At 41.6% G+C, this 19,233-nt stretch overlaps 1 protein-coding gene across 1 annotated transcript in view; it reads right to left on the reverse strand.

The window, feature by feature from the left end:
- Positions 1-18,839, reverse strand: part of rcan3 (regulator of calcineurin 3) — a gene marked incomplete at its 5' end in the record, with an annotated part of 138,173 nt that extends 119,334 nt beyond the window's left edge. Inside the window, one exon of the mRNA XM_084310021.1 lies at positions 18,603-18,839. Within this exon, the coding sequence (XP_084166147.1) occupies positions 18,603-18,839 (237 nt within the window). The remainder of the gene's footprint in view (positions 1-18,602) is intronic.
- Positions 18,840-19,233: the final 394 nt, after the last annotated feature.

The following is a 19,233-nucleotide window of genomic DNA, read 5'->3' on the forward strand; positions in this document are numbered from 1 at the left end:
TCTCTACACTACTCAGACGCCCCTTGCATGGTATTCTTAGGGACAATTGACAGCCAAACTCTAATGAATGGAGAATGAAAGAGAAAGTTGGAGAGAGAGAGAAAGACTCAATCACACAAATATTCCTGCACTATCCGCACCGTACCGATCTCTGTTTGATTGTTTTGTTTTGTTTCCCATGTCAATAAAGCCCCTTTGAATTTAATTTAATTGAGAACGACATGGAGAGAGACATCGAAAGAGGAGAGAGATGGAGATAGATGGAGAGAAAGAGATGAGAGAGAAAGAGATAGAGAAAGAGGTGAGTGGAACAAACAAAGAACATACTGTATAGTGTATATAATATAAATATATCAAGAATATATATAAAGATATGAAATGGATAAGCAAAAAAAAGAGATAAAACCACAAAATAACATAAGCTGAATGACTTGACCTGCAGACTCACTGCCATTCAGTTTTCAATAGTCCTTTTCTGCAGAGGATAACAGGCACAGTTTGGTTTGAATGTCACTCTTCCTCCTCCTCCTCCTCCTCCTCCTCCTCCTCCTCCTCCTCCTCCTCCTCCTCCTCCTCCTCCTCCTCCTCCTCTTCCTCCACTCATAATATAATATAATAACCCTAAGACACAGCTGGCTTTCAGACTCTGTGCTTATGACAGCATGAATACATTGAAACAGTTCTGTAAATTTACAAGAGACAACCTTCTCTAACTATTTAGGTCATGCAATATATAGTGTTTTTGGCGTTAAAGCAAAAGCAACATTCATTTCACATCTACAAGGTCTAGTAGACTTTGCCTAGTTAGATGAAACTAACCCATGTCATCGTTTTAACTACCATTGACCCAATGTGTATCTGCTCCAAAGCAGAGGATAGTGATTGATAATGACTATTGATTGATTCATTGGTTTCCAGGTATACTTTACTCAAACTATCACCTCAGGGCAACCACACACACCACCACCACCACCACAACAACAACAACAACAACAACAAGAGATAATTTTCTTATGATAACAGGAGCACATAATGAGAACAATATCTGTTGGCTACATTAATTAATACATCGGCTATATCAAAGAATCTCATCAGACTCTTTCACTTATTTTTGGTGATAACTGGAATATATAGATGTTTCAAAGCTTCATATTTAGAATGTTTTCACACACATTTCACATTCATGAAATATTTCACTATTGCACTAAGCCATATTGCGATTTTGTTTACATTTCTCTGCAATATTTGGCTAAAACAAAATTCTAAGCAGAATCCTCAAAACCGTGAAAGCTCGGGTCCTTACTGGATAGCTCGCAAAGACGGAGCAGATACCAGGTGCAAACCCTGCGCAGTTAAGGGTGCAATATTAGCACCACGCAATCCATTCTTTCTGGATTCCGCCCTTTGTGTTCCACTGGCGTTGTGTCAAATATCTCTGGGAAAACGATGTCCGCTCAGGGGAAATCCTTTCACACTGGTCACATTACAACATGACAGAAGCGTTGCCAGTTATTGTGACACGAGTTATGATTAAAGGTCCAATCCGTAATACAAATGTAAAGAAATGGGTAGAACCCCCCCCCCCCCCCCCCTAATGTAGGTTTGAAGTTTTAATTTTTTTGACATAACGGGGTGATCATTTTAAAACAATAGCCTACCCCCTTTCCAAAATGTTTCCAATCGACCTACATTTGTACATTTTTAATACCGCTACAGTATTAGTCGACCTTTCAACAAAAGTAGCTTAGTGCATCTGTTTATTGCATCTTGTGATTTTAGCATCATCCCTATTATTCCTGGCTCACTGGCGATTCTGCCGGCATTACTGTATTCCAGAGGCTGTAGTGGACTCCGTTCTAAAGCTAGACTGACCATAAGAAGTATCGACTGCAACCAGAGGTTTTGAGGAATCACACCAGTCACATCCATCTCATGATTTGCAGAAAGAGGATTGTTGAAGCAGTCTTTATGTCAGTTTTGGATTATGGTGATGTGATTTAGAGAAAAACGCTGCCCTGTCCACCCTTTTACCCCTAGACACCGTCTGTCATTCTGCTCTTAGATTCAAGTTCAAGTTTCAAGTTTCTTTATTAGTTGTCATACAGAAGTACAGAATACTTTTATATAAAATGCCTCTTTCTGTTTTGCTCCAGAGATTGTGCTAGATACAAATAGATAAGTATAACAAGTATAGTAAGTATAAAATACTTAAAAACTGATGATAGTTACAACACTCATCATTGCATCCTATCAGAGAGGCAAACTAGGAATTGGTATCTGTTTATCTTTAAGGCCATTGATGGAAATCTGACCCACTCAAACAAGTTCAGTCGGAACTTGGCCTTTTGTTTTGGTGCACCAGCTTCCTGGAATGATCTTCAACTCGCACTAAAAATCAGTACTCCCTACCTATGTAACATTTATTTTTGTTTACTTACGTATTTTCTCTTTCCACATGTGTTTTGTCCTATTTATACAAATTAATTTTTTCCTTTTATATGTACTTGAATTGTTTGAATTTGTAATCTCGACAACGTTGCAAATGAGGGTAAAATCTCAATGTTCATTTTGAGAATAAATAAAGGTTTCAATCAATCATAGCTGACCGGGAAAGGGGTGGAAATATATTCTCCAGAGTTTAACAAAACTTTGAATTCAGTATGGTAATTTACAATGGGTCCCTTGACCTCTCACCTCAAAATATTTGAATGAAATTAGGCACATTGTGAGTGTCAAATTTACTAACATGGCAGATTTATATTAGTCCACAGTTCAGGAACTAAAACCTTGCATTTCTGTACAAATAAGTGATTTTTAGGCATGAACTGAACTGACCAGCTGAACCATATAACCATATCGATTTTATAGCCATACATGTATCACCGTTAATAATAGGCTCCATAAAAGAATAACTCACAAACTCACAAATCACAAACTCCATTAAATCATAACCAGTCAGGTCTAAATCTCACTACAAAATTGCAGTACATTTCCTAAAGCGGCACAAAAAAACAATGCTGATTTATTTTGCTCATAATCTGACATACACATCCAAAATCTCTGAACTGCTTTGCACACATTAATTTAGTTTGACAGTTATTGAGAGTAAATTAGTTTTAATATGGCCACCAGTGATGTCATCGGGGACATTGAATTGTGTTAGGAGCTGTAATTAACACAACACAAGGCTTCAGTGTCCCCAAAGACAATCACTGGTGGCCATATTCAAACGAATTTACTCTCAATAAGTTGTCAAACTAAATTAACGTGTGCAAAAACCATTTAGAGTTTTGGGATGTGTGTGCGATTATATGCTAAATAAATCAGCATTGTTCTCTTGGTGAAGTTCCCCCAATGTTTATATCTAAATCCCCTGAGAGACCTTGTTTCTACAGACCCTCATTATCCCAGAGAAACATTGGGTCTCATTCCCGAACGGATTTACGACAAGCTAAAAGTTAGTAGCTACCGCCGAGCCCTGCGGTCAGTACGTGAAGTGTTAACGTGAAATGTAGCTTCGCGCCTCGAACGCCATGCGCAGTAAATACCAGTGAGTGCGTTATTGCGGTCGTGTTCGTTGATGTTCCTATCGTATCGAGTACAGAAGATGAAAGACAACCTCAGCAAAGACTGAATTGAAGAACACATGGTGCCCAGACTGAATTATGCATTCGTTCTGGATTGAAGAAGACGTGGTGCCGCTGTCCAGGCAGAACCAGGATCTGAGGGAGACCGGCTGGTGTCCATTAACAGCTAACACCCACACACACACTATCCCACACACAAACAGACTGGAATACACACACACACACAAACAGACTGGAACACACACATACACAAACAGACTGGAACACACACATACACAAACATACTGGAATATACGCACACACAAACAGACTGGAATACACGCACACACAAACAGACTGGAATACACGCACACACAAACAGACTGGAATACACGCACACACAAACAGACTGGAATACACGCACACACAAACAGACTGGAATACACGCACACACAAACAGACTGGAATACACGCACACACAAACAGACTGGAATACACGCACACACAAACATACTGGAACACACATACACAAACAGATCGGAACATACGTACAAGCCCAGTGATCAAGCAGTTACACGCATTATTTAGAACATTTGAAATAGGACATTTCCCTGCCATCAGAAGACATCCTCCAGTGACTCAGCTCATCTCGTATGCAGTCTACAGGAGTGGTAATTGTATCAAACCCTTTTCCAGTTGTAACCAACTGAATTATCGTGTGAAGTGATAGTTAACTGTATCAAACCCATGTCAGTTGTGAAAGACTGAAGTAATGCGTTAACCCTTAGTGGGTGACAGATATCCTGTTTATATCCAGAGTGAATACTCCCTCTGTGAAGTTATAAGAGCTTTTGTTGTGAGCGGCTACGTGGCGTAGTGGGCAAGGCGCTCGCCGCAAAATCTGGAGACGCTGGGCTCGCCTGTTCGAGCCCAGCGCTCCACATTTGCTTTCAGTTTAGCTGGTCGTCCGTACTAATACACATTGGCCGTATTAGGGGGTGGGAAACTGATGGGTGGGGATCGGGCGTTGTGGACAGCGACTCCTACAGGTCGGTTGGTGCGCCTGCGCAGTGGAATCAGGAAGTGTCGGGGGCAGCGTGAGCCTCCCACGCGTTACTCCTCGCCACTGAGAGATCGAGCTGCGCAGGTGAAAAGATGCGACTGCTGTTACCTCAAGTACCGGAGGGGACTTGTGCTATGTATGACTTAGTCCACATTGCAGCCGGCTTGTGGGAGGCAAGAAACAGCGTTCGTGACAGGGGAGGGTTGAATTGGATGATACGAAATTGGGATGGGAGAAAAATGTAGAAAAAAATGGGAGAAAAAGTGGATAAAAAAAATAGCTTTTGTTGTGAGATAATTACAACTGTCATAAGTGAACTGTCATAATTATATGCAACTATTATAAGTGAACCGTCATAATTATATGCAACTGTTATAAGTGAACTGCCATAATTATATGCAACTGTTACAGTTGAACTGCCATAACATTGGGATATATTGAGTTATACACTGAGTCCATTTTTGAAGTAGAAATAACTATCCAGGTTGGTATTGATTGATTAAGGAGAACTAAGAAAGATGTTGTTGCTGTGAAAGTGAATTGTTATATTGTTTTTGTTTGAAATAATTGTCCTTGAAGGAAAGAGATGTCCAGCAGAAGGACTGAGAGAGAGAGAGAATATTTCTCTTCATGAAAAATAAATATTTAATTTTGTTTTGACAAACTGAATTAACTTCTCAGGTGTTCTTTAGTAATGGTTTACCTTGGAGTAGGGGCGTCTCACCTATTGATTGATTGATTGATTGAAAACTTTATTAACAGATTGCAGAATGGGTACAATACAGTAGGCCTACAGCTCAATACACACAATTGTTAAGGGGATGCAGACCAGGGAAATACTTTCGTCTTGTTTACATCAGGGTCCCCCATTTTCAATTCATCATGACATGACATACATGACATAGAGGGAGGGCTTATGTTTCAGCTAAAGCTGTTGAGGGTTGAGCATAATTGTACACTTCAGGTTGCCACTGTGTCAGAGTTAAACACTGAAACCCACCTCATCATATCTATTTATATTCATACTAATGGTAGAGTAGAGCAGGATAGTTACAAACATACTTACACACGTAGGTAGTGAGGCCAATTGTATTGGGGACGGGGACTTAGCTCCTTTCGTCGTCTCAATCTTCCAAGGTAAGAACACACCATATTAACCCCTACAAGGGCGGGCATACTTACCCCCGCTACATTTAAGTGCTTTTGTTTTCAGGTTTGTATCTTTTTTTTATCTTTTATTATTATTATTTTGCCAATGTTAGTCGTTATGCCAATTCCCAATCCCCTTCCTGGTCGTTGTGCACTCTACCCCCTACCGTCGGTCCGGGAGGGCGGAGACTATATGCATCCTCCGATACATGTGTTTTTTTCACCTGGCAGCGTGGACTCTCACTGGGAGAGTGTAACGTGTGGAAGGTCATACTACCTCTCTTAGATCCTTCCCTTGCTGTGCAGGCGCCCCGACCGAACTGTAGGAGTCGCTGTTTACAACGACCAGGACCCACCCTCGCCGGGTTTCCCACCCGCTAACACCGCCAATTGTGTTAGTATGGACAGTCGGCCAACCCGGAAGCACCACAGCTGGATTCGATCCCACTGTCGCTGTGGTGGTAGACAGACGCTCAGTCCGCTGCACTACCCGGCCGCCCAGGTTTGTATCTTTTATAATGAACCAACTGAAGTATTACCACAGCTGCAAACATTTCTTTTTTCATTGATAACAGTGTATTAACAGTGTTCATAGTCAGTATCTGCTGCTTTGCTGTTGATGGCAATGACTGGAATGGATTATCAAAAAAACACTCAAACAACGCTCTCTTGTGGCTTTTCCTGTGGTTTATTAAAGCAAAACACACCACAGTCTAGGGCTGGGCGATATGGCCTAAATATGATATCACGATATTTTCTGACCTTTCGGCGATATACACATCATCACAATGTTTTTCCTTTTTTCCCCAAACAATTCTTTATGAGGCTTACCAAGACAGTATTTGAGTTTGCAAGCTAACATTAAAGACAAAAGACCCATGCATTTAGCATTTTTATATTATATATTAGATTTAGATTATTGGATCATTAGATTATATATTATTGCATTTAGCATTTTAGCATTTCGTTTTTTTATTTATATATATATATATATATATATATATATATATATATATATATATATATATATATATATATATATATATATATATATATATTATATTTAGATTATATATTGTAACAATATAACTGAGAGGGCATACATAGTACTTATCTTAATCCAAAACAAAGCATTCAAGGGGCGGCTGGGTAGCGCAGCGGACTAAGCGCTCGCCTACCACCGCAGAGACACTGGGATCTAATCCAGCTGTCAGTGGTACCTCTGGCTTGGTCAGTCGTCCCTAATAACACAATTGGCAGTGTTAGCGGGTGGGAAGCCGGTGGGGTATGTATCCTGGTCGTTGTAAACAGCGACTCCAACTGGTCGGTCGGGGCGCCTGTTCAGCAGGGAAAGGATCTGGGGGAGATAGTGTGATCCGCCCACGCGTTACACTCCCCCGGTGAGAGTCCTCGCTGTCAGGTGAAAAGAAGCGGCTGGCTGACTCCACATGTATCGGAGGAAGACATGTGGTAGTCTTCTCCCTCCCCAGGCCGACAGTAGGGGGCAAAAGCGCGCAACGACCAGGAAGGGAATTGGCATAACGACTAAATTGGGATGGGAGAAAAATACGGAAAAAAGGGGGAGAAAAAGTAGATACACATTTTTTTTAAGCATTCATTAGCAAAACATGAAAATGTCAAACCACATTGTCAGAATTGTAATGTTTATTGTTTACTGAAACGTTTGACTGTTTAAAAATAAATGAGCCACACACATGACGACTAATTTATTTTCTTTAATTGTTACATTAGATATAAATACTGATATTTTTTATGTAAATCTACAAACTAGTAGCTTATAACTGGTAATCGAATGCTTTTGCATACATTTATATGAACTATTCCACTTACCAATGGCCAGGTGAATGAAGCCTGTGCCCAAACACTGGAGTCGAGTCCACTTGTTCAAAGCCAAGGCTTTGACAACGTTGACTGAGCTGTCTTTTCCACGGTTGTCAATTGAACCATGTCCTTTCCTATGGCTATGAGGAACGTTACCACATCTGTGATCTCCCCCCATCGCTTGCTCTTCTTGTCATAAAGTGAGCCGCACACGGCGGGCGATGCAAATGTAGTTAGTGTCGTCTGTTTTGGCTGTGGTTTTAAAAAACTTGAGGTAGTAGGGCTACCGCGCAACTTTAGGCATATTCTTTTGGGTGTTTCCTTTCCTCCCGTTGCCCCGACTTTAACTTTACAAAGGTTGAACAGAATGGTGCTTTGACGCACGTGTGTTCGCCAGGGGCGGGGCTAGGGGGTGGCTACTTGGGCTCAAGCCCTGAATGTTTTCTGAAAAGCCCCGAATCTATTTAAAAAAAAATAATAAAAATTATCCTTTTTTTTCTTTTTTTTTTGACAATTAATCATTGTTACATGAACATATGTTTGCACCACATTTAGCAGAAGCTAATTTCCATCTGTAGTCTATCCAGCTGCTAACTGTATTTGAGTGAGTTAAGTCTTGGTGTTATGGTAGACTCAGACCTAAGCTTTAAATCACAATCAACAAGTTGACAAAAACATAATTCTTCCACCTTAGAAACATAGCTTTTGAGATCTCAGACCCATCCCCAGTGATAACACAGGCTGCCGGCATGTCTTTATAAATGGAAATATCGAATAAAAGAAACGATGAAAACCCGACTATACTCTGGTTTTCGGGGGTCCTGGCGCTCAACGTTCGGCGAGTTAACCCTAGATCTTAGATCCTAATATGAAAAACGATGTGATTTAATGTTCTATGTCTTACCTTGACTTTGTCTATTTTACTGCTATCTATTTTATGCTTTATGTCTGCACTTTATGCATTGCTCTTGATCTGCCAATGTTGTGCTCATTTTATGCCTGTCTTTTTGTACTGCTATGAAGCACTTTGAGCTGCAATTCTTGTATGAAAGGTGCTATACAAACACAGTGTATTATTATTATTATTATTATTATTATTATTATTATTATTATTATTATTATTATTATTATTATTATTATTATTATTATTATTATTATTATTATTATTATTATTATTATTATTATTATTATTATTATTATATTATTATTATTATTATTATTATTATTATTATTATTATTATTATAAATTATTATAGTTTGCTTCATTAATTAAAGGGTGTGAATTTAAGTGTTCTCTAGTGCCCTTTGTCTGCTTTAAGGTGGTGGTGTAAGTTAAAGGTTGTGGTGTCAAAGTTAAAAAAATCCGTGGCCGCTGACGCGGGCACCGATCTGGGCTAAGCCCCGGATCTCCTACAATCCTAAATCCGCCCCTGGTGTTCGCGATTGGGCGAACCAGGTCCATATCACTGATGTAGAACCCTTTTTTGGAATTAATTCTACAGAGTCCTCGCTTTCGTTTTCGCCACACCAAGCCACTGGCTAGGTGTGTGCGCTTGCGTGCCTGTATGTATGTGCGTGTAGATGATGTAATTTGGACGAGTGTGTGTGTGACTGACTTTTTTCTGCGAGAGGAGAGGCGAGAGGGAGAGGAAAGCATTTTGCGCTTAATTTAGGAGTGAAATGCGAATGAAAGGATTGAATCAGTACTCGTTGCAAGCGTGCCCCCAAATATTATTTTCAATTAGCACGGGCTATATTTAAGAGCAATTTGCAATAACCTCGTCGCACTGTACAGCCCTGCATATTAGGGCTGGTAGCGAGATTCCCCAAATTTCCCTGAGATCGGATTTGGCCGTGGCTGAGAGCAGAATTTAAGAGTGCTGAGGAGCACACTTATGATTGATTGACTGATTGAAAATGTTATTAACTTGACAGACATGTGTTCTCCATGTTCTTAATGGCTTTATTTGGGAGGAATCATAGTGATTCCTTCATGTCAACCCTACAGGCCTCATTGGAATTAATTACTTAATCATAATTAAAATAAATATGACAATATTTGTACGATAAGAAATTACGCGGATGTCGGAAAAATAAATAATATGGATTCATCTGATCACAGGGCAGCTGGATTAACCATATCTGAACCAGCTATTTTGGACAAATGTATAATTACTTTAATGACTCAGATATTCAAACACAATTATGCAATTATTGTGAAATTATTGAAAATAATTATTATTTAATGCCTTCTGTGAAATTTGTATTTCTTATTTGTTACATGTCTGTTTTATTGATTAATTATACATTTGAAAGAATGCAGGTTATAGCCAACATGATTTTACATTACATACACAACATTAGGATTTAGTAGATACTATATGTTCTGCCCTACGTACAGTAAGTACAGTACACATATTAAAGCCGCCAGAGTCGGGCGTACCATGAGCGGACTGCATGGTGGACTGTACTACGGTCTACGGGGCGGGCAGCGCAGTATCTTTGCTGCTCTCCTAATAAAACAAGTCATTAGAATAATATAAGCCTATACTGCGTTCATTCATTACGCGCGTAGGCTATACAGTACTGTGCATGTGCGTGTGTGTGTGTATGCGCGCGCTGTGGCAGGTGCACCACGAGCTGTACTATATATGATGACAATACATTAATCTAATCTAATTTTGATCGGTCGCAAAGCACTTCCGCATATTGGCCACCATTTTCACACAGCTGCATCGTCAGTTGCATTCTAATGAGCTGGACAGGTGTGTCATTTCTCATCGCGGCATCTCAGCTCAGATCGTTTGAGCCACTTAAGACATCTTCCCCACGCGTTGGGGACTCAGAGTGAACTTGTCGTAGATTCTGTCTCAGTCGGTTCCAAGATAAGTCTTCCAAGAAATCTCTTTGGAAAATATTCGGGAATGAGACCCATTGTCATCTTATCTAAAGTGAATAGGAGAAACACAGCGCCAAAATAACTCCATTTACACAAACAGCTCCCTCTCTTTTCATCCGCACGTCGTTATCACTCTCTCTCCTCTTTGATAAATGAAGGGAAAAACAGAGACAACTTGTTCAGAACAGGTGGTGGAGCCAACTCTGGTCAGTGTCGTATAATAATATCCACGCAAGCAGTATAACAGGAGCGGCTAGAGGCACACGCTCACTCTGCGCTGCATCCTGTGTGACCTTCAGTTCAGCCTAAGCACCCTTTCTCTCCCTCATGTTCATCCCCCACACGCAAAAATAGACCATGGTCTGACACACGCAAACACAGTGACACACTCAAGCCGCATGCACAGTTGCACACCTATGCACGCGTACACACACTTGACACACATGTGCACAAACGCACACACACCATACACTTCACAGCTCTTTCTCACATCCTCTGTCATGCTATTTCTAGTCTGATATGTTTAAAAGCTCTACTCTCCTCTCTCTCTCTGGGGGCATATTATCACATCACCCAATAAATATTACCCACAATATCAAACACATTAGACAGAGGTGGGCTATACAGTAATATACACATGTACAGTAACCACTGTACAAGTCCTACTGTGTACATGGTTGCTGCTGTGCTGCTGTTCCACCATCATTTGTAAAAAGAAAACAGCTCTGTTTTTCAGCTGGAATCGAGCTGGTGGAAATCTAATACTAATAAAGATACATGTACTAATACAGATAGGCCTACTAATACAGATATATCTACTAATACAGATAGGCCTACTAATACAGATATATCTACTAATACATATATATCTACTAATACAGATAGGCCTACTAATACAGATATATCTACTAATACATATCTACTAATACAGATAGGCCTACTAATACAGATATATCTACTAATACATATTGTGACGAATCTGGTGGGGACCAGACTCGCCACGGTTCAAATACAAACAAATTCAAAAGGTCCACACAAGAGCAATATCAATCAATAAGAATATTTATTGAATTAAGGCAAAAATCCAGTTTGATAAGCAAGAGAAGGGTCATAGACAGTCCGATGGTCAAAAACACAAAACAGGCTCGCCGACAGAAAAAGGGATTGTTCAATACTCAGGCTAGTCGTCCGGTCCAGGGTCAGTACACAAGGGGGAATCTCAGCCAGTCCAGGGTCCAGTACACAAAGAACACCTAGTCGCTTTAATTCACCTCTCACTACCTCTCACCGTCACAACTCTGAATGCTCAATCTCTCTCTCTCAATAACACAACTCCTACTCCGCTCAACTTACTCCTGACTAACCAAGTGACTTTGTAGTGTGTGTGTCTGGGGTGTGTGCACGTGAGATGTGTGTCAACTAATTATGCGCAGGTGTATTATATCAGTACTAATCAGCTAGTGTGTGTGTCGGGAGTGTGCATGTGAGATGTGTGTGAACTAATGCTGCGCAGGTGTATTCTATCAGTACTAATCAGCTACCTAATTGACTCTACTCCTCCTGTGGCAGAAGTATCTCCCATCCTTCACATATCCAAATATACTAATGCAGATAGGCCTACTAATACAGATATATCTACTAACACAGATAGATATACTAATACAGATATGCCTAGTAATACAGATAGACCTACTATTACAGATATACCTAGTACAACAGGCAGGTCTACAGTAGTAATACAGATATACCACAAACCGCCTGGGCCAGTCCTTTATACCGGCAGCCATCAGGCTCTACAATAAAGGGCTATGGTGGCCGGAGCGGCCGGTTCTGCTGCCAGAGCTGTCGTTGTCACAACTTGAGAACTGGAGACTCACATCACAGACTGTCTTGATTCTTTGCACTAGAGACTCATACCAGAATGGAGTCCACAATGGACTCTCACCACTGGACTATTTTGTGTTTGTACTTTTATATTACTATTTTATATTACTTTTTATATGACTTTATTATTATATTTTATATTACTATATTGTATTGATACTGTGAAGCTATGCATCCCCCACCTTGTACCCCCCCCCCCCTGCTGCTTTTACACCCGAATTTCCCCTAGGGGATCAATAAAGGATTATCTTATCTTATACCTACTATTACAGATAGGCCTAGTAATACAGATATACAGTACCTACTATTACAAATAGGCATAGTAATACAGGCATACAGCAGCAATACAGATAGACCTAGTGATACAGATATACCTATAATACAGATAGACCTAGTGATAGATAGACCTAGTAATACAGATAGACCTAGTGATACAGATAGACCTAGTAACAGGGCCGCCTGGGAGAAATGCGAGGCCCTGTGCGAGATTTAACGCGAGTCAACATATTCTTAAATAATAGCGCTGCCCGAGGCGGGGCATGATACAGTCAACATATAGCAAAAGAGAGAGCGAGAGAGAGCTCCCGTTCTACAGTCAATATACAGTGTACAGAGAGAGAGAGAGAGAGAGAGAGAGACATTGGAAAGAAATTGAAATGCTATTTGGCCCTAAACAGAGAGTACACAGTGGCAGAATACCTGAGCACTGTGACTGAAGATCCTTGACTATGTACAGACTCAGCGAGCACAGCCTAGCCATCGAGAAAGGCCGCCATAGGCAGACTGTGTGTGTTAGAAAGAGAGAGAGAGAGAGAGAGAACATGTGTGTTTGTCATGTGTGTGTGTGTTAGAGAGAGAGCATGTATGAGAGATCCAAAAGGACAAAGATCAACACTTAAATTCAAGAGAGAGAGAGAGAGAGAGAGAGACACATTGGAAAGAAATTGAAATGCTATTTGGCCCTAAACAGAGAGTACACAGTGGCAGAATACCTGAGCACTGTGACTGAAGATCCTTGACTATGTACAGACTCAGCGAGCACAGCCTAGCCATCGAGAAAGGCCGCCATAGGCAGACTGTGTGTGTTAGAAAGAGAGAGAGAGAGAGAGAGAGAGAGAGCATGTGTGTTAGAGAGAGAGCATGTATGAGAGAGAGAGAGAGAGAGAGAGCATGTGTGTGTGTGTGTTAGAGAGAGAGCATGTATGAGAGATCCAAAAGGACAAAGATCAACACTTAAATCCAAAGAGAAGAGGGTCTATACCAGAGAAACCAAAGCAGCAAGGAGCCAATGGCCGACATCAGCTAAATAGGCTAGCCAGGTACTGTGACACCAGGCCACACACAGCTTTGGCCAACGGCCCAACGCTACCCAAGCTACACAAACGACCAAGACATTCACACACAGCACATGTCGTATCTCCAAATGTTGTGAAGTAGCATATGTTTTGCCTGGAAAAAAACATCGTTATTAACAAAACATTCGGGAGGGGAAGGAAGGAAGAGTGGGGTAATGTCATGACATTTTCATTAATCTTACCTGCACCAAGGAACGCAGGGCGAAAGGCCGCAACACAGGTCTCCACGTTGACGAAAGGCCTCTCGCTGTCGGGACAAATAAGCTATGGCCAGAGCCTTGTCATGGTGCAGGCCCGACTACATCTTCTGTCAAAGATGATGTCGTAGTCAGAGTGCCAGAACCCCCTGCTATTCTCACGGCTAATGTCAATGGTCGTAGCACAAGCTAACAGCTAACTCAAGGCTAACTGATAGCATCAAACGAACGTTCCCAGCCGAGCGCAGCCGGCAGTTAACGTCGAAGCTAAACAGCTAACTGGCTAACAGTTAGCTCAACCAGGCTATCGCTAACCATTAGCTAACGCAGAAGCAAGCTATGCGGCTACATACAGCCAGGTGCTGACACCAGGCACACACCGTTAGCTACTAGTAGTACTACAATAGCTAGTCGGCCAGTTTAGCTCCAGAGAGAGAGAGAGAGAGAGAGCGATGTCCACGGCGGGAATAGAATAGAGTTAATAGAATAGGTTAAAAACTCACCAAACGTCCAAGAGGATGGAGACAACCGCGTGGAGTTGACGAAGTTCATCTGCCAAACGACCATCCTCTTCATCTTGGCTGCATGTCTCTAGGTTAGCTAACGCTAGATAGCCTTTAGCTAAGCTAGCTACTAGCCGACATCATCATCATGGCTATATCCCGACTGCATCATGACAAGGCTCCGGCCATTTGTCCCGCCTTTCGTCAACGTTCCTTGGTGACCGACCGACTGATAATGACCGACCTCTTTCTTCGTCTTGGCTGGCATAACTAAGCATAATAGTCAAACGCAGCTGACTCACGCCGGCGTAGTGTACTACACATGATGTAAGTAAAACCACTCCCTTCGTTGAAACCAATAGTATGTCTGCTGCAGAACCCCAGAGGCTGAGCTCCAATAGTGAGTATATCTGCAGACCCAGGAACAAGTCAGACACATTCTACAAACGTGTCTAATGTGAAATATATAAGCATATAAGCAAAACTAGATTTTAGGTCTGTGATGAAAAAGGGCCTCGCGGGAAGGGGGGCCTCGCAAAAAATAAAAATAAAAATTATATTTTTTTTTTTGCGAGGCCCCCCTTCCCGCGAGGCCCTGTGCGACCGCACTGCTCGCACACCCCCTGAGGCGGCCCTGCCTAGTAATATAGATAGAGCTAGTGATACAGATATACCTAGTAATACAGATAGACCTAGTGATATAGATATACCTAGTCATACAGATAGACCTAGTAATGCAGATAGACCTAGTGATACAGATAGACCTAGTCATACAGATAGACCTAGTAATGCAGATAGACCTAGTGATACAGATAGACCTAGTCATACAGATAGACCTAGTAATGCAGATAGACCTAGTCATACAGATAGACCTAGTCATACAGATTCCTGTTGGCTCAAAATGTTCTGTTGGTTTTTACTGTATATGAGGTTTTTGTATCAATTCCTTTCATTGTAGTTGTTAAGGAGTTGGGAGATATCTAGCCTATAGCCACAGAAGCATTACTAATAGAGCGTTCAGATAATAGTGTTTTAAAAAGCACATCCTCAGTGGTATCAGAGGAGGATGGCACATTCTGCCTTGGCTGTACAGTTTTAAATAGGCCGCACTGTGTTTCTCAAAATCAGAGATAGGGCATTTGCAATCGTCAATCATAATGGGACCATATTAAATCATATTAAAACCCTTTCTACAAGGGCGGTCAGGTGGCGTAACGGAGATTGCGTTCGTCACCAACCCCGGAGACGCTGGATTCGCCTGTTCGAATCCAGCTCACAGCTCCGGGGTTGTCACCAGCTTGGCTGGCCGTTCACACTAATACAATTGGCAGTATTAGAGGGTGGGAGAAGCTGGCGGGGTGGGTCCGGGTCGTTGTAAACAGCGACTCTTACAGTTCGGTCGGGGTGCCTGCTAAGCGCGGATAGGATCTAAGGGCGGTAGTGTGATCCTTCCACACGTTACACGCTCTCAGTGAGAGTCCGCGCTGCCAGGTGAAAAGAAGCGGTTGATTGGCTAGACGTGTGTCGGAGGAAGCACGTGATAGCCTCCACTCTCCCAGACCGACTGTGGGGGGTAAGTGCGCAGCGACCAGGAAGGGGATTGGGAATTGGCATAACGACTAACATTGGGATGGGAGAAAAATCTGAGGAAAAAGGAGGGGGAAAAAGACCAAAAAAAAAAAAAAAAAACGTTCTACAAACTGTGTGCCATGAGAGGGTCTAAATTCATTGTTCGAGTAAAAATAAGAGCTGAAATTGTGTCTGGCTCCATGACCCATTTAGAAGTTCACGGTGGAGGATGGGGAAAAGTTTAGATATTTCAGCTTTTACCGCAGGCATGCTTCTGCCGTCTGCGAAAAGATCCATACTGTCAGATTTGACTGTCCTTTCTCATTGAAAATGAATATCTGGTTTCCTATCTACCGTCAACCACTGCTACAAAATCTGAACAACATGAGAGAGAAAGAGTGGCTGCTCCATCATGCAATGGGCTCTGTGAAGAATGACCAGGTAGGTCTATGTATGTATGTATGTATGTATGTATGTATGTATGTATGTATGTATGTATGTATGTATGTATGTATGTATGTATGTATGTATGTATGTATGTATGTATGTATGTATGTATGTATGTATGTATGTATGTATGTATGTATGTATGTGTATGTATGTATGTATGTATGTATGTATGTATGTATGTATGTATGTATGTATGTATGTATGTATGTATGTATGTATGTATGTATGTATGTATGTATGTATGTATGTATGTATATGTATGTATGTATGTATGTATGTATGTATGTATGTATGTATGTATGTATGTATGTATGTATGTATGTATGTATGTATGTATGTATGTATGTATGTATGTATGTATGTATGTATGTATGTATGTATGTATGTATGTATGTATGCATGTCTCTCTCTCTCTCTCTCTCTCTCTCTGGGGGGGGGCTTTATTGTGGTGACGTTTTGTTTCTTTTTTCTTTCTCTCAATTCTTGTGCATGCCCTTTATTTTTGAAAGTTTAAATAAATGTCAAAAGGTCTATTTTTGGAATAGGTTCATTTAATTGAACCATACCGGGAACAATCTACTGACGTTCTCTGACTGAGGGGTGAGTGGGTGGCATTTCCACTTAAAAGCCTGAGCGTGAATCCTAATGAATTGAGGGGGGGGGGGCAACGAGCGTACAAAAATAAAACTCACAAAGCAGGCGTGATTCATTTAAATGGTTTCAGATATGCCAATTTTAGCCTCTCGGCTTAGCATATGTATAGGTTCAAAATAGATAGAGGAAAGGAAGTGTAGACTGTGACAACCAGTATCATGTGAAGAGAGAGGGCAGCAATGAATGAAAATGTAAAAGTGATTATTTGTTCTTTTTAGGTATTCAAGGTGTGTATGGAATTTGTTGCGGTCCTAGTCTGGGTCTGAGGGGGAGGTTCGGGGGGGGGGGGGGGGCAGTTTGTGGCATTTTCTGACTTGATGTTGTTTGATTGCTATGTGTACTGATGCTGTAAACGAAAAAACAAAAAAAAGAAGAGAGAAACCCGCTGAGAGGGAGGGAGAGAGAGAAAAAGCGATAAAATGAAGAGAGGGAGGGAGAGAGAGGAAGAAAAGGAGAGATAAAAGAGAGGGAGAAAGAAAAAGAGAGAAAAGAAATAGAGAGAGGGAGAAAAGGAGAGAAAAGAGAGAGAGAGAGAGAGGTGTATGCCAACTGGAGGAAAGGCATGATTGGATTAGAGGGGCAGAAAATTTAAAGTATTTTCTTTGTTCCTCCTCTGGCAAACAGGCTCTAAGTGATCCAAGTCTTCCTGCTCTGGGGAGACAGATACAACTGTGAGGAGTACTTGGCATCTTAAAGAGGCTCGGACAGAGGCAGGACACTACTGATCAGCTTTACTGTAGTGATTTGTGTGCGTGTGTGGGTGTGTGTGTGCGTGCATGTGTGCTTGCCTACATGCATGTATGTATGTATGTATGTATGTATGTATGTATGTATGTATGTATGTATGTATGTATGTATGTATGTATGTATGTATGTATGTATGTATGTATGTATGTATGTATGTATGTATGTATGTATGTATGTATGTATGTATGTATGTATGTATGTGGGCTGTTTAGAAGTAAATAGTCTAGAAGCGTGCATGAGCTTAAATATCTGGATCCGGGTGCCCAGCATGGGGTGTTTGCTGACATCATAGTCACCAATAAACCTCAGACCAGAAGGTGTAAGTGTGTGTATTTATTTCCAGCTGATAAATTGACAACACAGTGTGAGAATGGACTTGGACAGACAAGGGCACGGCGTTGATGACATCATGATGACACAGTGACACACACACACACACACACACACACACACACACACACACACACACACACACACACACACACACACACACACACACACACACTCAGTCAACACACAGTGACACACACACACACAGGTAGCATAGTCGAGGGTATACTTTTACCTACACCTCATTTACCCTTGAAGTACAAAGGGAGGTGGGGTCACTATATTATGTCCAGCTCCCATCAACAGAATACTAACACAACACCACACTGAGCCCCCCCCCCCCACACACACACACACACACTTCAAAACAGGAAGTGAGGTCATTCCCTCTCACCCGGTATCGGTCCTCTTCGAACACGGCCTCATGAACGCTGCAGGCGAACAGCGCCGTGGGGAGGTCACTCAGGTCCATCATCTCCTCCGCCATGGCCTCCTCATCATTCTCCCCGAACACCATGTCCTCCTCCTCCTCCCCGTCCTCCTCCTCCTCCTGCTCCTGCTCCTGCTCCTCGGGGTCGCTGCTGTAGGCCTCCGAGCCGTTGCTCCAGGCCTTGGAGCTCTTGTGCAGCATTTGTTTTGAGCCGGAGGCTTGTATAGGAGGCCGGCCGGCGGAGGCACAAGGAGGCTGCGGGGGTTACGGGGGGTTTAAGAGGCTGGAGGTCGGGGGTGATAAGTAGGAATGCACCGATCCGATATTGATATCGGATATCGGCCCCGATAGCTGGATCGGGTATTGGTAAAATATATATATATCGGAATTAAAAAAATATATATATAATTTTATATAATATAATAAGATATAAAATAAGAAATAACAATTCAGTACATTTATATATAGTGTAACTGAGGGGTACAATTCCCTGACTGTATTACTAGATATGATACTTACTACCACTACCTTTGTACTTAATATTCGGCCACCCAGTACACGGCATAAATATATTATCATGAACACTCTCACGTAG

This window comes from Notolepis coatsorum (genome assembly GCF_963971535.1).
Source record: "Notolepis coatsorum genome assembly, chromosome: 3".
NCBI lineage: Eukaryota > Metazoa > Chordata > Actinopteri > Aulopiformes > Paralepididae > Notolepis > Notolepis coatsorum.